The following is a 22,854-nucleotide window of genomic DNA, read 5'->3' as shown; positions in this document are numbered from 1 at the left end:
TGGGTTCCTTATATAGGAAACATTATTTCTGATTGGCTCAATGAACTGACCTGTACTGGAGTGTTTACTGTGTGAAGGTCCTTGAGACGACTTGTCGTGATTTGGTGCTTTATAAATAAACTCGAATTGAATTGAGCCGAAGATGGCGCTAGACTGATGTTTTTAGACAGAATTAAGAGTTTTCAAAGGAAACGCATCAAAATGCAAAAATAATGACTACACATGTCTACAACACTATTAGACACTCATTTATACTAGTTATCAGCTAAAAAAGTTTATTTTGCTCTTTAGTGAGGAGAGCGAGGACGAGTCAGAGGGAGAAGGAGCAGATCCTGACACCTCTTGGGTAAACTAAATGTTTTTATTAAATGTTCCTCCCAGATCTGGAATATGTGAGCGATCCTTGAGAAACATGATACCGGCCACATGGATGGCATCATTGAAAGTGGACGTTTCCTAACAGTGTTGGAGAACAGGCCGACATGAAAGCTCACTTTGCTGTGGCTTTAAATATGACAGGTTTTCCTTCAAATGCATCATAACATGTCCTGAAAATGTGAGCGGACTACTGCGCGTCATAGAGATGCTGATTCGGGAGAGGATCACTGCTGGACTGATGCACGAGAGCTTGATTCACACCCCCAAGAGCCATGTGATCTGTTGCTGAATTCTGTTCTGAATCTGATCTTGGTCTTCCTCTCTACTCTCTAATGACAGCCAGAGCTGATAGGCAGATATATTTATCCTGGTGGCAGGGGAGGAAGAAGTCATCAGCCAAACCCTGAAATGCCTCTGGGCTGCAGCAGGCGGGGCTTGGAGGAAACCCCGGCCTGGGCTGGCCCCTCCGTGAGTGGGCATATCTGTGTGTGTTGTCCCCAGCCCCACTCAGAACTCTCATCTGGATAGAACCAAAGCCCCATCAGAGCCGCACACTCACACATCAGCTGCTGAGGGGAGAGGGAGACGAGGAAGGCAGCAGATAAAGGGCCGGTGTTGAGAGTGTGCACAGCCTGTGCAGCTAGGAAGCCTGTGTGTGTGTGTATGTGTGTGTGTGTGTGTGTGTGTGTGTGTATTGATGAGGCAGCCAGGGACCAGTTTGTCTCACATGAGTCTACGGTCCAGAAGAGGTCACTTCTTACATGTTTTCTTCACCGTTTTGATGCGGGACCTCTACTAGGATCAGAATGACTCTCCTGGGCTCTGAACATTCTGTGCTGATACGAAGCAAATTTAGATCAGGTAAGTGCACTGACCTTTGACCTTTCCCTGAAGGCATGTCAGAGCTTACAGTGTGTGTGAGTGTATGCGTGCATATGCATGCGTACATGAGTTTGTGTGTGTGTTTGTGAAATTGTCAGACAGGTTTCCTCTCTGTAGTGATCCCCATAAAGATGGATGTTGTAAAGTTCAGAGGTCAACCAAATATGACAGTTTGTAAAAGCAGAGTAGGTCCACGTGGGACCAGACCACCGTGGGTCTGTTCCATCCCAGAACTTCAGGTTTACGTTGAACTCTGTGGTTACAAAGCAGCAGACGGCTCATCGTAAAAGCAGCTTTCAAATGTAAAGGTGTGAACAAGCCGAGTCGAACACGCAGCCAACAACCCGAATGTCACAGATCCGTACCAGAATCAGCGCTTTGTGACAAATTTGTTTGGATCAACTGTTTTAAGAAATCTTAAAGTTTCAGCTTTTAGTCCACTTTGGTCCCGGCCTCAGTGGGACTGTTTTTCCAAGCTGAAGGTGTTCAAGTTACATCATTCACAGAGCCATGGCTCTACTTATTCACATACACAAACTTTTTGAGCAATTAAATAATACAAACAAAACCAGTTGAAAACATTTTGGGGCAACTCAGCCTTCAGCTAATGCTAACGGTGCAGGAAGCCGGATGATGCTAATGGTGTGTTAGTTTGGTCCGTGTGAGTTTCTCACTGAGGACCCGTCTGGATGTGTAGTCTGACCAACACTGCCACCTCCTGAGGAGAGCCGGACCGCTGAAACGACTCCAGCAGCTCCTCTCAAGAAGACGGGACTCCTGTAGATCAGAGTTGCTCTTCGCCGTGCTCCCACTCAGCCCGTGAGCTTTAGCTGCATTCCTGAGATTGCTGGCTAAATGTCACTTTTCCTTCAAGTGCGTTATAGAGCTGGGAAATGACCTTCCACGCTGCGCGGAGCACCGGGCTTCTCTCAGAGGCGGCTTTGGGCTGTGTGTTAGGGTAATGCAGCACAGATGTAGAGATACTGTTATATGCAAGTCTGCCTAGCGTCACAGGAATCCGCACCAACTAGAGCTGGAGGAGGTTTGTGAGTGTATCTGAAGGATATCAGCCTGGAAATCTGTGTGCTGACTGCTGATGACAGGAGGGGTCTGTGAATGTGTGCTGCAGCAGCTCCAGTGACATGCAGCGCTCTGTGAAAACTACAGATTGTTGATTCTTTTCCACCACAGTAGAACAACTCGCCATGGGAACTGCTGCTGCTCGGTCCTAGCCTTAGGGAGCAGTCAGCTGTGTGTGAAAACGGCTGATTGTCGCTGTTTCTGTGCTGCCTGACCGCTTTATCAAAGCCATGGGAACTGCTGAAGCGTTGTTAAAGGCGTGGAACACTAAAAAACCATGTTTAATGATTATTTATGATTATAATCATCCCATTTTTGAGTTATTGGGTCACACTGAGTGTTTCATGAAGGCTGAACATGAAAATAGTCTCCTACACCTGTCTCCTGCATTAGCTTCTGATAGAAAACAGACGGTGAAACTCTAGGATTAGAAAATCCTGACAGATCTACGTCACACTGTAACTTAACATTCATGGGCTCACCCATCTGGACTCACGACGGGGAAGGCTGTTGTTGGTTTAGTGTCCAGGAAACAGCAGAGAACTAGTAGAAGCTAACTGTTAGAATTAGCAACCCCACCACATAGCAGAACTCCTCCAGGCTTGTGTTATTTGTGGAGACAAAATATCTGACTGTAGAGAAAACAGTCAGTGGTAGAGTCAAGTTGCTGTCAGCCAATCAGTTGAGTGATGCCCCAAAACCAGGAAATAATTGCCGTGTTCAGCTCTCCTCTGATGCAGGGGCGTGTCCAGGGAGTAGCCTGGGGTAGCACATGCCACCCTTGGAATCTGATTGGCCACCCCAGGTGCCACCACACTAATTTACCTTTAAATAGGCTTTTCATTGTCTACAAAAGGCTTGGGGGTAAAACAAGAAAGCGTAACTGTTGGTGCCACCCCTGCACAAAGGTGTGCCTCACCTGGGCCACCCCATTTTAATGGATCTAGACACGCCACTGCTCTGATGTAGCATCCTGCTGGTTTCTGAGACATTCATTCCTCTGCTAATGTGTTGATTAAACGAGTGAACCACATCTTAAATGCTGCAAAGAAAGATAAACATCTGATGTAAAAGTTAAGGTCCAGATGAGGGTTTGTGGAGTGCTGTTGGGAGGGACTCGAGCCTTCTCAGTAAAACCGTTGTTGTTAACGCGGGATATCCAACAGTCCTGCTTTTTATTTTTATCTCAGATGATTTCAGATTAAACATCCAGTCTCAACCTCTAACCCGCAGATCGGCAGACGAGAGACTTTAAACAGATTAAAGTTAGTTTCACGTTTTTGTACAGAAAATAGTTTACAAATGTTCTAAACCACAGATGAATGTGTGTGTGTGTGTGTGTGTGTGTGTGTGTGTGTGTGTGTGTGTGTGTGTGTGTGTGTGTGTGTGTGTGTGTGTGTGTGTGTGTGTGTAAATGGTCACGCCAGTCAAAAGTCAGCTACTTCATCTGTTGCTGCAAACATAAACAGCAAACATTTGAACACGGAACATGCTAAAGTGAAAATCCGGACAGAAAACAAAAGGTGTTTTACTTCATCAGCAGCGACAGAAGAAAGGAAACTTCCAAGTTCTGAGAAGAACCTGATGGAGATGCGGTAACGCGTCTCTGGATGTTTACGGGAGAAGGTTCTCTCCATCGAACTTCTAGTGGTTCCTCAGAAACATCAGCTGTTAGCAAACGTCATAAACCTAGTTTTATTTCCATTCGTTCAAATGACGTTTCAACAGACGCTTTTAAGTTTCCTTTAATCCGTTTAGATTCAACCAAGGTGTCTGATTTTACCTTAAAGGGGTCAGGTGAGCCCCAGGTGCTTTTTTATTTATTTATTTTTTAGGAGTGCACCACATCGCCCTTGCCAAGAGGTAAACTGTCAACCATGTTTATCCAGCCTGGAGGGGTCACCTGACAGGACAGTGGAGGGTTAATGGTGATTGAACAGCCTATCAGAGTCGAGGACTCCAAAGAGCGTTTCACTGAGGAGACGCACTGACAGAGGCGAGGTCGCTGCACACAGGCGCCACCGTCTGTGACAGCAGCAGCTCAGGATGTAGAGCGGGTCGTCCAGTAATCAAAAGGTTGCAGGTTTGATCCCGGCTCTGATCAGAGAATGCTGCCGTTGTGTCCTTGGGCAAGACAATGAACCATTTACCATGCTCCGGTGGGGGCCGGGATCAATCCCTCAACCTTGGGATTACTGGCCGACCCGCTCTACCTCCTGTTGTTATCTGGTGGAAAAGCACGACAGCAGTTGTTGCTACAGGCTTGCATCTGAACGTTTTCCCTCGGCTTCTGACTGACTTGTGTTTGGTGGTGCGCTGGACGCTCTTCCCCTCCGCCCGGCTGGGCCACACGGAGCCAAGCCTTTATTGCTGATTTTCTACCTGCTAAAGCTATCTGAATATTGTCTGAAAGGTACATACCTGCATCTATTTAATGTCTCGGTTGTAATCATGACTTCCAGTGAGAACCAGTAACATTTGCAGTCCTCCAACACTGAAAGTGAATGGCACTCTGGCAGCACTTAAAACCCCTCAGCTGTGTTATTTTTCCCCCTTCAGCAGAAATCTGAATCAGCTTACACGGTTAACCATAGGTCACTGTCAGTGGAAGCTCTCCAGAACCATTCAGGGTGGAGTGTTGTCTCCCTGCAGTCAGGTTCTGGCTCTCGTTTGAAAATCTGACTCCAACTGTTGGGAACCGTTGGAATAAAACATGCAAGGGCTGTTTCAAGGTGGATTTCCACTTCATGCAGAGGCATTAGACGAAAATAAACCCAAAGCTTCACTTAGAAATACCTGTTTATTAGACGCCGGGCAGCCATGCTCATTCATCTGTCAGCAACACATTCCTGTTTGTGTTGCAGAAAGTTCAGAAGAATTCAAATGACAGATCCTTCTGCTCTGATTAGTCTGGCTGTTGCTGTTCAACTTTCTAAGTGTTGTTAGTATTACCCATTTTGTTTCTGTTCCAGGCACCGAAAGACAATAAATTACACTATCGCTGGTTAATTATCTCCACTTCAGCTGCACAGACCAGGCCAAATCATCATTTATTTACACTATAAATCTGAACACTTGTAAATGTGGCCGTGGATTTGTATGTCCTTTGTTGTCAAAGGACCCCATGCCGAAACAAATGTCTTCGGTTTCAAAGTCAACACTGCGCGAGGCTGAGAGCAGCTGAGAGCACGGCTCACACACGTTCACCGTACAGCCGGCACCAGGCAACACTTGTTAACCAAAAACCAGATCTGACGGCAGCTGCTTTGCTGTTTCACACAGAGTCTTTACTGGCAGTAAGTAGACACTTTTGGTGTTTTACCACGGTGTTTGGGAAGTGGAAATATTTCTATACAAGCGTCAAAATTACCAGCAGCAGCAAACTGCAGCGCTTTAGGGACCAAGATGTTGTTGTTGTCCCATCTTCTGATCCACGTTCATTATTATGACTTCTTTTAGACCACAGACAAAAGAACATCAAGTTGTTAAAATGAATTCATAGTGGTCATGTAAGGGATCACAGCATAGGGAGACAGTTTACCTACACAAGATCCTAGAGTCTGTTTCCTTATTCCTGCTAGCACTACAGCTATTGCTTGGGGTGGGGGGCGCCAATCAGGAAGTGAGTGTATGTCTGGCCAATGTCTGTGGGGTGAGGGTGTAGTGGGAGGTGCATGAACAACCAATGTCGAAGAGGGGGGCTGCTGGAGAGTGGACAAGCGAGGACAAGTACGACAAACAAAGGCTCTGCCTGGTTTTCATTCATAGTACATCCAGGAATGTGAGGGGTGCTCCAACATTCTCCTGTGTTGTTTTCCGCTCATCCAATTAGGACATTAGCGGTAGCTCAGACTAACGTTTTCTGTGGTTAGCATTGCCATGACCAACGTTTACATCACAGGTTTCACATGACGTAGCGTCAGGGTTTGAATTACGGGGAAGCAAAGGAGAGCCCAGCTCACCAAAAATTGTGAAGCACTCAACTTACACGCCTACGTGAATTAAGCTTGGTTTATGCTTGACGCGTCCGCGAGGTCCACACGGCTCCGCGTGGCAAAATTGTGTCATTTTCACAACCACGACCCTCCACCGCGCCTCCGCACGGCCCAAAATTTCCGCAACGCACACCTAGGAAATTTTCTAACCACGCGGACGGTCGGACACAGAAAAACATGGCGTACTGGCAAGAACTAGAATGGCAGAGGTTGGTAAATACAGACATTTGTATGATTCAGCTCTCAGAGATCACCGTGATCAACATGTTAATAATTCTTGGAGAGAAATAGCTCGCACTGTCGGAAAAGACGAGGATGCTGTTAAAAATACTGGAATGCCAAGTTGTAAACAACAGTAGTTTTTACTTCTACTATGGTGTAGTGTTGGATGCATGCCGTAGAGCTCCATGCTGCCCCCTACAGTTTGGGAGAATATTGGTTCACCGCAGAGACAAGCCACACGAACCATAAACGCTGCGAGTTGTGAAGCGCGTTCCATCCGCGAGCCGCATCACCAAGCGGAAAGTGAATGCATCAAGCATAAACCAAGCTTTCCATTGTTTATGTGGACTCTCCGGAGGTCCTTTTGAGCGGAGAGGACGCAGAGCGCTAACCATTGCACTCAGACAGCTGCATCCTGCTCACGCCCACAGTAACATTCTCAAAGTGTCGCCATCCCCAAAAATATAATTAACTCACAGTCATTTATGCCGGCTCACTTCCTCTGGTGCTTTCTGTCATTTATCTGAGCCTGATGGACTTTGCTGCCGCGGATCGGAGAGCATTACCTGTCTTGTGCTCAGGTGATCTCAACTTACTGGTGCGGCAGGCGCGCTCTGCTCGGTCGGTCTCTTTGATGTGCTTAGATCAAAAGTAACTCATGAGGTGAAAATATAGGAAGCCAGGCAGCAGTTTTTCTGTAGGATTGAGAAGAGATGCATGAAGATCAGAGATAGACAGGACAGAAAAATAGTCAAATAAAAGGAAACATTGTAGGTAGATTTATCCCACTACACGTTTTTAAATTTCTGAAGCAATCGTTTTTAAGCAGTTAAGTTTTAAACAGTTCAAGTCACCTTCAAAAGTCAGTCCCCCCACCCAGGGCCGTTTCAAGGTATTTCGGGGGCCAAGGCAAGAATAGACCATCTCGAGGTTCTTCAGGTGTCGTTTCCAAGAGGCCATTACGGTCCACATTTTTTGAAGCCAAGAAGAAGTGGCTAAAATTGCAGTTCAACTCTCATCCACTAGGGGCTAGCAGCAGAGGAGAGCAAATCCTCATTGACTCCCATGTTAAAAAAGCCAATTTCACAGCAGAAATAAACACGTTTACAGCCTGGTTTAAAAAAAAACATTTTAGGTTTAATAGATCTAGTTTACATTCATGACAACTATGAGGGGGTGAATCGTTTTGTAACTCTTCTGTTTAAGTGGAATGAAATGCTTAAACTTCTGAATAATTAATGAGCATCAGAGCCACGTGACTTCAGAGCTAGCTCCGTGGAAAAGCCTCAGCCTGGGCCTCGGTTACACGTTAATAGATGTTCGGCCATTTTGAGTTTCTGAACTTAAGTTTTGTGCATGTGTTCAAGTTTGGATGTTAATCATTGAATTGTTTGGACACCGAGGGCAAGCTGTGGTCATTGACCGCAGTAGCAGACCATCCAAGTAGTTTCTTCTTCTTTTTATCAGTAAGTAAAATTATATTTCTGTGCTTTGTTTCACTGGTTGAATGGGAATGCTGTCATTTAACTGCTTAGTCAAACATGATAGTGGGGCCGAAACTTGAGCGGATGCCTGTCTTGTGTCTCCTGCCCGAGACGAGTTGCTAGAGCAGGCGGCTGGCTGTTCCCGTTTCCAGGGGCAGCCGACGTGCGGACCAGCTCCGATGTCAGGCTGTAGTCATGCTGGTCATTCGTGGATTTCTGAGGGAGATCACAGAAACACCATCTGTTTTAGTTGATGCTGCTTTTCGTTTGAGTCGCTCAACAGCATTTCTTCTTGCTAATAGTTTGCTGGTTGAATTGGGGAAAATTCTACGCGTTTACCATAACACTGCTTGGTCTAAGGTGGATAAAAATCTGTTGAAACGTAATGTGCTGGTGTGGCTACTGGGTATCTGACCAAGTATCAGGCTTTGCTGGTCCACCGCGGTGAAAGATCGGCGAGTCCGCCGTTCTCGTCTCTGGTTGGGAGCGTGTGCGCTGACAACGGCAAACTTATGGATTTTTTACCACAGTGGACCAGTGAAGCTTGATATCCTCGGTCAGCTTACCTAGTTAGGACTTTGTTACTAAGCAGGCCGGAGGTGCCTTCATGTTGGAGTCGTTCTACCATATTTTTGTTGCTAAAAACGCCCAGAAAAACTCTCTTAGCTTCAGATTAGCATGTAGCTAATGTCCCGCTGATCTCCACCTGTAGAGAATGAGCTGATCTGAAAGGCCAGGGCACCCGGTCTCAGCAGTCTGGCTTTGCTTGTAACAGTCCCAGTCCACATTAGATCTCCACAGGCGACTAGCATGACTACAGCTTTGCACCGAAGCCGGTCGGCCGTGTGGGTGGACTACCCCACGGTCTGCAGTGCCCTTCTTAGCATCTTAGGTTAGCTAAGTTAGCTAGTAGCTAGATTGGTTTAACTTGTTCAACCCTGTTCCAAACGTAACAGCCCCACTCTCAGCTCCACCTCTTTTCCCATTTTTGGATTGTCTGGGCGTGACTCGGTCAAAAAAAATCAGTGGTGGGAACCTCCAGTTGTTGGCTTCAACTTCTCCCCCAGCGGAGTAATGAACGGGCCATGTCCATATTTTATAAGTCGATGGTCTTTTAGCAAACTCCTTGCAGGCTTTCATGTGTTTTGTATTGAGGAGAGGCTTCCGACGGGCCACTCTGCCATAAAGCCCTGACTGGTGGAGGACTGCATCTCTGGATCTCAGCCACAGTGATCTTTGGGTTCTTCTTTACCTCTCTCACCAAGGCCCAGTTTGGCCAGACGCCCTTTTCTAGCCAGGGTTCTGGTCGTCCCAAATGGTAAATGGCCTTTGATATAGCACCGTCTAGAGTCCTGGAACCCCCCAGGGCGCTTTACAACATGCATGTGTGTGTTCTGTCTTCTCCATCCCCAGTGAGTCGTGGAGGATGGCTGCTTATACTGAACCAGGATTCTCTGGAGGTTTCTTCCTGTTAAAACGGACTTTTCCTCTCCACTGTCGCTGCATGCTTACTTAGTATGAGGATTGAAAGAGTAACTGAAGGCAGCTCTATGATGAGTTCTGACACTAGTCAGTAACTCGATGCGACCTGCTGGGTTCCTTAGATAGGAAACTTTTCACTGATTGGCTTAATGAACTGATCTGTAGTGGAGTGTTTACTGTGTGAAGGTCCTTGAGACGACATCATGATTTGGCGCTTTATAAATAAACTTGAATTGAACAACACAGTCATTTACCCATTCATACACACATTCATACGCTGGTGGTGATGAGCTACGATGTAGCCACAGCTGCCCTGAGGAACACTGAAAGAAGCGAGGCTGCTGAACACTGGCACCACCGTTGCCTCCGACCACCACCAGCAGGCAAGGGGGGTTAAGTGTCTTGCCCAAGGACACAACAGCAGCATTCTCTGGTCGGAGCCAGGATGGATCCTGCAACCTTCCGATTACTGGACAACCCGCTCTACCTCCTGAGCTGCTGCGGTCCCAAGGTCTTATATAGACAGGTGTGTGGCTTCCCTGATCAAGCCCAATAAGTGTTATCTAACACAGCTGGGCTCCACTGAAGGTGTAGGGCCATCTCAAGGATGATCCGCAGAAATGGAAAGCGCCTGAGGTAAATATGAGTCACAACAGCAAAGGGTCTGAATACTTAGGACCATGTGATATTTCAGTTTGTCTTTTTAAAGAATCTGCAGAAATCTCTGTTTTTCTGTCAGTAAGGGTTTCTGAGTGTACATTAATGAGGAAATAATTTTTATTGATTTTAGCAAACAGCTGCAATATAAACAAGAGTGAAAATGTGGGAATTTGAATACTTTCGCTGTTAGTCTAAAAACATCTGTTTACAGTAGAAAGAGTAACTGAAGGCAGCTCTATGATGAGTTCTGATCCACTTTAACATGAACGATGAGTAAAACACACAAACGACAAGAGGAGGAGACCCGATCAGCCCCTTTATTTAATCTGACCTCGGATTCCTGTAGAAGTGAAGGATTATGTCTCAAATTATTAGGAGTAAAAGTGAAACTAACTCAGAGATTTAAAACATGATCCTCACCACATTCTCATTAGTTTAACCTGAGTGTCTCCTTCAGCCCCCAGCTACAGATGACATTAATTCCTTTTTCCAGCCCAGTGACGACCTGGAGCGCATGAACACTATTTATCTGAACTGAGGCTGTTCAGGAAGCAATCTCATAGAAGTGTTTGTTTAAAACTGTTACAGAGGGAAAATAAAAGAATGCATCAATAACTATTTTGTCACCTGACTTTTTAGAAAGATAAAAAAAATTACTTTTCATGCAAGTAGAGATTTTTTTTCTAGCGATTCTTCATCGATTCATAGGATGCAGAAGTTTTTCCTGGATTTATGTTTATTTATTCAGCAGACGCTTTTATCCAAAGCAACGTACAGTTTATAACCTATAGGGCATGTTGTGATCCGTGGGGGAAACCGGAGTACCCGGAGGAAACCCACGCATGCATGGGGAGAACACGCAACTCCACTCAGAAAGGCCGCAGCAGAGTTTCGAACCTGCAACCTTCGTGCTGCGAGGCAACAGTGCTAACCACTGCGCCACCATGCAGCCCCAGGATTTACTCGTTTACAAAGTGTGTCCACCCCCCCACCCCCATGCTGTAAACGAAAGCAGATGTCAGAGGAAGGATTAGGCCTGCTGTTACGTAACAGAGGTGCAGCGGTGTGGTGCCCGGTGTCGACCTTCTAACCGTTAAAAGAGTTGTCATGCTGCAGCCTGACCAGCCAGTGCCTTGCATCAGAGAACGAGTCTGGCAGGCCAGGCTATCAAAGCTGGAGGGCTTTGAGAAAATTCAAGAAATGCGTCATCTGAACCGGAATCACTGAACAAAAACCACCTGATGAAGATAATTAACGGTAGAGGAGACAAACAGGCTGTGATGCAGAAAGGGAGCATTTCATCCTGGTGTGTCAGATGTAGATCTGACCAGGAGACCTTCAGATAACACAGAGGAGCACACACGGACAAGAGGAAGGAAAGCAAAGGACAGGCAGACCAACAGACACGGAGGAGGCTTGGTGTTTATGATCCCCAGCTCCCACCTAGAGCCTTTTAGACACACACACACACACACACACACACACTCACAAACACGCATGCATGATGAAGCACACACACACACACACTCACACACACGTGCACGCGAATGGTGCAGACCACACACTGCTGAGTAGATCTGTTTAAAGGCCAGGAGCTCTGTTTATCATTCCCTACATCCTGCTTGCAGAAATATTTGTGAGCAGGGTTGTTTTCTGTGTGTGTGTGTGTGTGTGTGTGTGTGTGTGTGCGTGCGTGCGTGCGTGCGTGCGTGCGTGCGTGCGTGCGTGCGTGTGTGTGTGTGTGTGTGTGTGTGTGTGTGTTATGAATCACAAGCATGGTGGTGAATTTACCGACACTGATCTGTCGTCATCCCAAGATACAAGACGTTTCTGCCTGAGGTAGGATCTCTTCCTTGAACTGGAGTTGTTAACCTACCCTTCCCCACTGACGAACAGCATCCTCAGATCTGGAGGTGCTGATCCGCAGCCCAGCTGCTGCAAACCTGTCCAGCAATGGTTGAAGGTCATTGTCTGACCAGTGACAAAGGGAAGCCCTGACAGAGTCCATCTCTCGAGGAAACAGGTCTGACTTGGTGTCAGCTACATGGACCAGACTCTCCTTGTGCAGGGCCACAATGGCCCTTGGCAGAGGGTCATCCACCCCATACTCCTTGTGTCGACTACAGGGTGTCCCTGACTAGTGTCAGTGACTTTACAGCAATCCTCATACTAAGCAAGCATTTAGAGACAGTGGAGAGGAAAACTCCCTTTTAACAGGAAGAAACCTCCAGAGGATCCTGGCTCAGTATAAGCAGCCATCCTCCACGACTCACTGGGGAAAGTCGTCCACATTCATGTTGACTGGTTGGGTTTACTCCTAAGCCTACTCCAACACCCTGGACTAGGTTGTGCTGCTCTGAAATCTAACCAGTAGCTACCTAGGTGCTAACTGCTCATGTGAGGTTTGGTTTGAATAGCAGGCGGTTACTTTTTGAGTCAATCCTGTCTCTGTGTTTGTAAAATGACTCGTGAACATCTGAAGCAATTCTTTGATAATCAAAGCTGCTATGGCAAATCTGCAAAACCAGCTAGCTTTAAGCACAAACACATTCACAGAACTCTCACCCGTCTGCCATAATCCCTAAGCCCCCCCCCCCCCCCCCCCCATATGGGAACGCCCATTACCAGAGGAAACATGATAGCACTAAGTCTCCATTTTCTAGGTCCAGATGTCTCTTGTTGTCCGTGACTTCGTGGTGTTTTTCTCTTTGGGACTCTGGTAGTTTGTCCTAAAGCTGAAGTGGTAGCAGCCGTCTGTTTCTCCTTCTCTGGTATTATTGAGCGGAGAGCCTCTCACACCAGTGGTGTCATGTTGCTAAATACGCGAGTGCATTGCGAACAGAGGACCCTGGGAAGAGCTGCGTTTCGGCAAGACTGACGACTAGATGGTCCAGTCATTGGTTTCAGACCGTGTTATTGGCTGAGGTGTCTGCACAAATGCAAAAGAACCACTTAATTGTTTTTCAGATTTTTCTTTATCTCCACAAAATATTCATAGCAGTCCTATGTCATCAGAAGGTATGTTTTAAACCAGCTTGTTGCCACAGCAGCTTTATTTACACACACCCCCAACAACCTAATAACCATGACTGAGTGGATTTTCCACATGCTAGCCACAAATGTAATGATGTATTAAAGATGACTCCTTAAACGCACCCTGAGTGTTTGAAAAGCTGATTAAATTGCTTCCATCAACTATTAGGATGTAACTCATTCTGATATTGAGCTAATGCCGGGTAGCAGCTGAGATCCTGTAGCGACAAATCGTTCAGACGTCTGATACTGAAGGTGAAATAGAATTTTAATGTATTTTGTGTTTTATCAGTATTTGCAGTATTTGCACCAGCTCCACCAAATAAGCTTATTTTTGAAGAGGTTAAGTTATGCAGGTTGCACAGCCCTCTCCAGCCTTTTCTCTGTTCCTCACCTCTTTATGTGTGTTTTCTGCTTCTCTTGGCCCCTTCTGTTTCCCTGCTTCAGTGCTACAGCTAAGACTTCAGCAGAGGGGGACACGAGAGCAGCGGGCAGATCAAGGCACCATGCCTCGTGAGTAACACTGTCTGACACTGAGCTGCCACATAAACACACTGCAGTGGGTCACCCTCAGAGAACCAGCAGATGTTGCCTCAATAAGATATGCAGTTATATTGACTCTCTCTCTCACACACACACACACACACAGCATGACTCTGCCTACTGGTGCGATTGTATTTGTCAGGTCATTTATTCAGTAAAGATTACTACCAACTAGCGATGGGTACCGAATTCGGTACTTTTTAAGGTACTGACCGAATTCCACAGTACCGACCGAGCACCGATTCACGTCATTTCAAACGGTGCCTCGTTTCGGTACCCGTCCTTCACAACGAGAACTTGCCTAGACAGCTGCGCATGCGCAAGAGCGTTATGTCGTCGGTCGCTGCGAGCCAGTTGTAAACAGAGCAGCATGGTAGAAAGAACGCACGCTAAAGCTTGGGTCCACTTCACTAAATGGGGTAACTGGGTGATGATGAAACCAGCGACAACGATCTAAGTGAGACATCCTTATCTTAATCTGCTCCGGTAGGTAAATAAAATGTTTAAGATAACGTTACCTTGATATGTTAGCTTCCGTTTCGCTAATGGTGTGTTCGTTTTCTCCTCGGAACTCCGAATTTCCGACTAGAAGAACATGAACGCACTCTAAAGTTTGGCTTCACTTTACTAAATGCGACGGGTGATTGGGTGAAGATGAAACCAGCGACAACGATCTAAGTGTGCGGCATTGTCGTTTTAATCTGCTCCAGCAGTTAAATAAACTGTTTAAGATAACGTTAGCTTGATATGTTAGCTTCCATTGCCACCATTGTTATCAGCTAATGGTGCGTTCGCTTTCTCCTCGGAAATTCTAACTTCCCAGTAGGAAAAATCAAATTAAAAAGGACGGCAAAAGGAATAAAGATACACAGTAAATTTAGTTCACAGTAAAGATGTTTGCTTCAGTTTAATCATCAGCTTATAAAACTACAAGGACGATGTTAAAATACAAACAGTTGTATGTTATTTATCGTGATATTTATCAAATATGGTTATATATTGAGAAAAATATATATTTTATTACAAAAGAGAATTAAAATATTAAACAATCAAAAGTATCTAAAATTGGTACCGTTAAGTACCGGTATTGATTCCTAGGTACCGGGAATTAGTACCGGATCGATTCAAATGTCAAAGGTACCCATCCCTACTACCAACGATGACGTATTTTGCGTGGAATCACGTTTGCCGTGTGTTTGCGGCTCATGGTGAATTGTGGGTGTGTCTTGATGGAAGGCTGTGCTCATAATCCAAGGAGCAAACCGCAGCTCAGAGGGAAAATCACGCAGCCACATCCACTTAAGTTTGTCAATCAGGGAACACCTGGTTAATTCCTGTCACGTCATCGTATACGACAGTGATCTCATTGGCTGAAAACACCAAACCATATAAGTTAACAAAAAAAGTAACTACAAAGGACGTATATACATATATATAATATCCGGTACATTTCCCACCTCTCTCTCAAGCATGCTCAGGTTAAACCGCTGCTAAAAAAAACCCATCTCTCTTCCTCCACATCATGTGGAGAACTGCCGACCTATCTCTCTCCTCCCTTTTCTGTCCAAAATCATTGAAAGGGTGGCTTTCAGGCAGATCACAGAATACCTCTCACAAAACTGTCTGCTTGACCCTTACCAATCTGGGTTCAAAAAGGGCCACTCCACTGAAACTGCTCTGTTAGCAGTGACAGAATCTTTAAAAGAAGCTAGAGCGACTGCCAAATCCTCAGTGCTTATCCTGCTCGACTTATCGGCAGCATTTGACACTGTCAACCATGGCTTCCTTTTGTCCACACTCTCTAGCATGGGCGTCACAGAGAAAGCACACGCCTGGTTTGAATCATACCTCACAGGACGATCATTCAGTGTATCTTGGCTTGGACAATCCTCTACCGTGCACCATCTTGCCACGGGAGTCCCCCAGGGCTCTGTACTAGGACCTCTTCTCTTTGCCATTCACACCACCTCACTGGGTGAGATCATTCTGCTATGAATGACAACACCCAGCTCTATCTGTCATTTCCACCGGACGACCACACTGTCTCTGCACGAATATCAAACTGTCTCTCTGACATATCAAAATGGATGAAATCCCACCATTTCCAACTCAACCTCTCTAAAACTAATCTACTTGTCATCCCAGCAAAACCATCCATACAGCACAATATCTCAATCCAAAATGACTTCCTATCTCTGGCTCCTTCAAAGGCAGTTCGAAATCTGGGTGTTGTGATTGATGAACACCTGACCTTTAAAGATCATGTTGCCTCTGTTGCTCGTTCATGCCACTTTGCGCTGTATAACATACGAAAGATCAGACCATACCTAACACAACATGCCACCCAGCTCCTGGTGCAATCTACTGTCATCTCCCGCCTCCATTACTGCAATGCCCTTCTAACTGGTCTTCCAGGCTGTACTATGAGACCTCTTCAAATGGTCCAGAACGCAGCGGCGCATCTGGTCTTCAATCAGCCAAAAAGAGCACACGTCACCCCTCTGTTCATTGAGCTCCACTGGCTACCGCTAGCAGCATGTATCAAATTCAAATTGCTAACACTAGCATACAAAGTCCGAGATGGTACGGCTCCCATCTACCTGAATCCTCTTGCAAAGGCTTACGTCTCGGCCCGGCCGCTCCAGTCATCACAGGATCGTCGGCTAGCAGTGCCTACACCACGCTCAGGACAATCCAGGCTCTTCTCATGCATCATTCCACAAATGTGGAATGACCTTCCAAGCACTACCAGAACCCTAACCCAAGACCCTGCTCTTCAGAGAACATCTTCTAAACTAGCCCCCCCCCCCCCCCCCCGCTCCCGTCCCCCCTCTCTGCTGTCCACTCCTTGTTCCCTATTCTCCATGAATGATGTCAAGTTGTTATTGTTGTTGTTGTTGTTAGCCTCAAGGGCAACATGCCGATTATCACTTGTAAGTCGTTTTGGACAAAAGCGTCTGCTAAATACATAAACATAAACATAATATATACACACAAAGGGAACAAGTGAGAATACAAACACAATGAGATATAAACAAATAACAATAAATCATAACAATCCTTAATAGATCTCAGCAGATCTCAAATCTCAGTTCATAACATAGAACATAGATACTGGACAACTCGTGTTCATAGGCCCGAATAATACGTTTTTATGCCAAAATGGTAGGTTCTCACAACCGTCATTTTGACCGTGTCACAGGTCCCGTCACGCCCAGACAATCCAAAACTGGTAAAAGAGGTGGAGCTAAGGGTTGGGCTGTTACGTGTGGAACAAATGAAACAGTGTAGCTATTAGCTAACTTGGCTAACGAAAGAAGCTAAGAAGGGCTCCTTGGACTGGGGTATCCCACTCGCACGGCAGACTGGCTCCTGTGCGAGGCTGTAGTCATGCTGGTTACCCGTGGGGATCTAATATGGACTGGGATTGTTAAATTACAAGCGGAGCCTCAGATCGCTGCAATCAGAACTGGGCGCCATGACCTTTTACATCAGCTCTTGCTCTACGGTCGGGACACTAGCTACATGCTAACCCAAAGCTAACAGAGTTTTTCCGGCCGTTTTCAGCAAGAAAAATGCGGTAGAGCTCCTCCAAAGTAACGGCACCTCCGGCCTGCTTCGTAACAAAATTAAAAAGCTGACCGAGGATATCGGGCTTCGCTGGTCCACCGCTGTGAAAGATCCCTACGTCTGCCGTTGTTGATGTTCCCTTCTCCGGGAGCCGGAGATCAGTGGGACATTAGCTACATGCTAACAGAGTTTTTCCGGGTGTTTTCAGTGAGAAAAATGAGTCTCAAAAGTGAAACAGCGTCAACAAAAAGAGTGTTTCTGTTGTTTCCCTCAGAGATCCAGCATGACTACAGCCCCGCTTCGTAGCGGGCCCGGCTGTCCTGGGAAATGGGAACAGGCAGCCGCCTGCTCTAACTGTTCCTGGGCAGGAGACAGGGAAAGCGGGCACTCGCTCAAGGTTCTTATGCAGCCCTCCTAACATGTTTGACCAAGCAGTTAAATGACCCAGCATTTTCCCCAGTCAACCAGTGAAATGAAGCACAGAAATATAATTTTACTTACTGATAAAAAGAAGCAGAAACTGCTTGGGTGATCTGTTAGTAACCACAGCTCGCCCTTTTGTCCAAATAATTCCATGATTAACTTCCAAACACGAACAAATAGACACAACTAAAGTTCAGAGAGTCTAAATGGCCAAACATCCATTAATGTGAGGCTGAGGCCTTTCTCCGGAGCTAGCTCTGAAGTCACATGGCTCTGATTGTCATTAATTATTCAGATTTTTAAGCATTAAAGTTCACTTAAACAGAAGAGTAACAAAGAAAAGTCACCCCCTTAGAGTTGTCATGAACATAAACTAGATCTATTAAACCTAGAATGGTTTTTTGAACCAGGCTGTAAACATGATGATTTCTGCTGATTAGCATTTTTAACATGGGAGTCAATGAGGAATTGCTCACTTCTGCTGTCAGCCCCTAGTGGATGAAGGTGGAACTGCAGTTTTGCCGATTCCTTGTTGGCTTCATATTTGCTGCAGAATTATGGGAGCTTGCTCCTACTCCATTAAAACACCCAAATAAAAGCATTTGATCCTGGCTTGGTTGACTCCAAAATGTTCTCGTACTCCTGATCTGATTTCATGGTGGGCCCTACTGGCTTGGATTGTTTTACTCAGACTTTAGTTGAACATGTTGTATGTCATCCAAAGAAGATGGTGACCCTGATGTAACACCAGCAGACCTCTAACATCAGGTTAAGCCTCAGGAGCTCCTGTCCTGTTCTACAGCAGAGTTTAGACCAACAACATGGCTGTGTCTATATAAGCCTGCACTATGACAGCTATTATAGAAAACTCCAAACAAAAACTCACCCGTAGATGTAAAAGAAAAATAAACTGCAGGTGGACGTATGCGCCATGCAGCTGGATTAGAGACAAGTGGTGAGCAGGCAGACAGGCAGGCGAGTGACCGCTCAGGAATGCTCTTGTGCTGGAAGAGGCGATTGGATCAGATTCACAGGAGAGTAACCTGTTTACAGCACGGTGCTGTGCTGCACCACAGCACAGATCAACACAGAGCATAAGCTGTCATTTGTAAGGCAGGAGCTTTGTTCTTCTAATGTCATACAGACATGAGAACATGCAGACCTGAGCACAAAGACGTTCTCCTAAATCATCACTGCTGCTGCTGGGATTTATGGTGCCGCAGGTCACCAAAGTACCGCTGTGTTTAGCCCAGTGTACCTGCACACCACACAAGAGAAATATATTTTAAAAACTCAGAAAACAGCAGGACAACATATTGTACGTTAGACAAGCACTTAACCTGGAATCTCATATTTCAGAGCAACTCTCACGCCTCAATTCCCCCTGAGACTCGGCATCATTTAAGGGTGCAGATTTGTGTTTTGCACCTCTGTCGAGTGCACAGAAACATAAAACGTACACACCATTCCATGTTAATGTCATTTATGGAGTTGTGGACACACACGCCGCTCTGAACAATGAATAAAGATGAGAATCTAAGTTTAAAATATGATGGTTTCAAGAGTTATAACCATTGACTGTTAAAATACTGGACAAACCCCACCCATAGCTTTCTGTGGGGCTCTTTAGAAACCAAATGAGCTGTTTCGATCGCCACCATCTTGGGCATCTCACACATCTCGTCACGCTCAGACAATCCAAAATTATAAAAGAGAAAGCTGAGAGTGGGGCTGAGGGTGGGAGCAAATGACTGATGCCCATAAACTCTGAACCAATGTAGCTACAATCTAACCCGAAGCTGCATGGAGCTGACGGGGGTAGCTATGAGCAAACCCGGAGCTAACTGGCTTTTAGACAGAAAAACGCAGTTGAGTGACTCAGACGTGTAGCAGCACACATCAACTCAAAGAGCTGTGGTGTTTCTGTGGTGTCCCTTAGAGAGCTCCACAGGCAGCCAAGACAACCAAAGCCACGCATAGAGGCCGGGTGGCTGCGCAGTTCGGCTGCCCCGGGAGACGGGAGTGGGCGGTCACCTGCGTCTAGCAACTGTTCCCAGCCAGGAGGCAGGAGTAGCAGGGCGCCCGCCTAACTAGGCTGCTTCTGGGAGGCTGGGGTGGCAGACTCACAAAACTCTGATTGCAGGGCTGCAGTTGCAGACAAAAAATACAACTTGGTAATCCTCTCTTCTGCAGAGGCGACCTTGTGGATCTTTGGCCGCGGTGGACTAGCGCAGCCCGGATGTCTCTGCGAGCCTTGGTCAGCTTACCTAGCTCAAATTTCAGTACCCAGCCAACAGCACCAACACATTACACTTTGTCCAAGCAGTGCAACAGTTAAATGCACCGCATTTTCTCCCTGTCAACCAGCGATTATATGTCTAACATCCAAACATAAACACACGGAGGACACAACTAAAATTCTGAGAGGCTAAAAGGCTGAACACCTAGAAACGTGAGTCCAAGGTTGAGCCCTTCCCGGAGCTAGCGCTAGCTCTGACGCTCATGCTAGCTCTGACACTCATGCTACCTCTCAATCGAATCTAATAATTCATCATTTCAAGCATTTAATTACACCTGTTATGAATCAAAAGGGTCAATTTTCACCATCAAATTGACACAGCATAACCTTTCATACACGCTACACGCTTCAAAGTCAAGGTTACACTAGCTGGAGGATCCAGATGCACATATCAACCTTTTGCTCACTTATTGTTCTTCTGCCATAAAAAAACTGTCAAGGTCTCCTGCAAAAGCCCTTATCTTTATATAAAAGTCAGACTGCTGGATACCTCACTCTGAATAAAAGTGAATCAGCATGAATCCTGCAAGGCTTTAAAACTTATAAGTTAATCAATCATATGGTTGAATGAACAAGATGTTTAAATGAAATGTTTGAATAATCTGTGCTTAAATCGATGAAGTTGAAATGAATATTGTTCTTACAACGATCCATTGCAGATCTTATAATCAGTATGTGTTAGATTTAAAGGAGACATAACATGCTCTTAAGTTATTCCTTTTTACATCTAAATCCTTCAGTTGGGGTCTAAATACAGTAGAATTGCAGTTCTTCGGTCTGATTTCCTCATTATTGTTGCTCTACAGACCCTCATCTACCCCTGTTCTGAGGAGAGTCTAGAGAATGAGCCATTTTTGGGTACTGTCTCTTTAAATCTGGAGGAGGAGCTGTAAACTCCGCCCCCCCCTACACAGTGCAGACCTGTACTCTCCTCCCTCAGTCAGACTTTGTAGTTTTACAGAGAAATCATTATTTAGCATAGCAGAAACATTATATTAGCATTTTTAAAACATGTGGGGAGAGTTGTTCATCAGGCTGTTTCAAGGCTGCTAACTTTCTCATGCATTTGTCTGTAGTCGCGCACACACACACACACACACCCGTCACGGCCGACGGAGGGACAAGCGAGCAGGCGCACGCACAAACACACACACGTACAAGTAATGCTGCTTGCTTATTCATTTCTCTAAAAAAAAGTTTTAAAAAAATGATACAGCTCATTAAAACACCATTAAATAATATATTTTATTAAGACCTCTCTCTGTATGTATGTATGTATGTATGAAGCCCTCGGTACTAGCCACTAGCCTGGGAGACACGAACGCACGTGCGCACACAGAAACACACAACTTTTTTCTTCTGTTTTTTAGCAGTAGTGTCATCAGCTTCTGGGTTTTAAATCCTGCCACGCCACCCTTCCTTAAAACGAGGAACAGTTCTGAGCTGTGTGTGGCTAAAATAACCAGACATTCTGCATTTTCCCAATAGGACTACAAAAATCTTAGCGAGAAGAAAAAATGGCGGATTGGCTCTGTGTTTAGCCGTAGGGCCATGACCACATTTGGTAGTTATCGTGACGACATAAATTTCTGATGTATTAGGTATTTTGAAAAACTGAACGGGTGGACAAATATGCCCACAGCTTAATTATTAAACATCTAAATAGCAACTCTAGTGAATAATATAAGCCTTTTTGCTCACTTAGACACTTAAAATGTGAAACGCACCGTGTTAATGGATAAAAAGTGGGTTTTTCATGTTATGTCTCCTTTAACAAGTTAATCATTATCTACACTCATACACATCCTCACATAAAAGTTTTAAACCATTCTCATTCACGGTGATAAAAACATCTTTGTATCTGAGGAGGGCGTGGCTTTCTGAGGGATGCTGGTAAATACTCAGAAACGTGTCAAATTCTGATTGGCCAAACTTGGCCAGAAATCCTAACAAAGTAGTTTAATAAAATAAGAATTACTTCCCGAGTAATTCAGTTTCTAGCAGAGTTCCAAACCGGCCAATTTGGAACAAGCATCCTTGAGACAAGCATCTCTTTTGACATACAGTCAAACCCTGTTTGCACGCTGCAAGCTGACACAGCCAGACGGCTCCCTATGAGCCACATCCACTTTGGACACGAACAAGCATTCCAGCTACTGTTGTGACCTGGAGACATCTCAAGACTGGATGGTCGTATCGGAGTTAATCTACCAAATCCCGGTGTTGTGAGGTCCACCTGACCTCTGACAGTCCGGATCTGCTGAGGGTCTCCACCAGGGTTTGTAGGCACAACAGATTGTGTCTGATGCTGTTTTTAATAACCAACTCTCTAGTTTATAGCAGACAACAAACCATCTCTTTTACACCCAGATTTCACAATTTCTTTCAGATACGAAGGTTCTGATAAACATCTAGCTTACATCACACCACCTCACACATCACATTACATCACTGCATATCCACTCCATCACATCTTGTTATTCATATCTTGTTATGTATAATCATTAGTTTAGAAAAGAATAAAATTCCTTTTTAACTATATACCTGACTCTGTCTGAATTCATACGAAGTGTGTTTATGGTCTCGAACAAGTAAAAGCAACTAGAATCTTCTGATTAAACGTTCAAAGATCAATCAGACTGATATTTCATATTTATATGGAAACATCACATCACATTGATCATAATTAATTAGCAGTCGTGGCGCTGTAAAGTGTGACCGCTAAAAAATGTGCGAACCAGGCTGTAAACCTGTTTTCTTCTGCTGTGAAGTTTGTGTTTTTAACATGGGAGTCAATGTTAAC

General features: G+C 45.4%; 1 protein-coding gene across 6 annotated transcripts in view; it reads left to right on the top strand.

Annotated features, from left to right (window-relative positions):
* Nucleotides 1-1,037: 1,037 nt before the first annotated feature.
* myocd (myocardin) overlaps nt 1,038-22,854 on the top strand; it is a 44,709-nt gene continuing 22,892 nt past the window's right edge. For 5 of the 6 annotated variants that reach the window (XM_054735917.2, XM_015977322.3, XM_054735919.2 and 2 more), the window contains exons 1-2: nt 1,038-1,239; nt 13,664-13,729. In XM_054735917.2, coding sequence (XP_054591892.2) covers nt 1,185-1,239; nt 13,664-13,729 — 121 coding nt within the window. In that variant the 5' untranslated portion in view covers nt 1,038-1,184. The remainder of the gene's footprint in view (nt 1,240-13,663; nt 13,730-22,854) is intronic. The other variant, XM_054735918.2, reaches the window with a different exon arrangement.

This window comes from Nothobranchius furzeri, chromosome 16, assembly GCF_043380555.1.
Source record: "Nothobranchius furzeri strain GRZ-AD chromosome 16, NfurGRZ-RIMD1, whole genome shotgun sequence".
Classification (NCBI taxonomy): Eukaryota; Metazoa; Chordata; class Actinopteri; order Cyprinodontiformes; family Nothobranchiidae; genus Nothobranchius; species Nothobranchius furzeri.
This window is presented reverse-complemented; position numbering and strand designations above follow the sequence as displayed.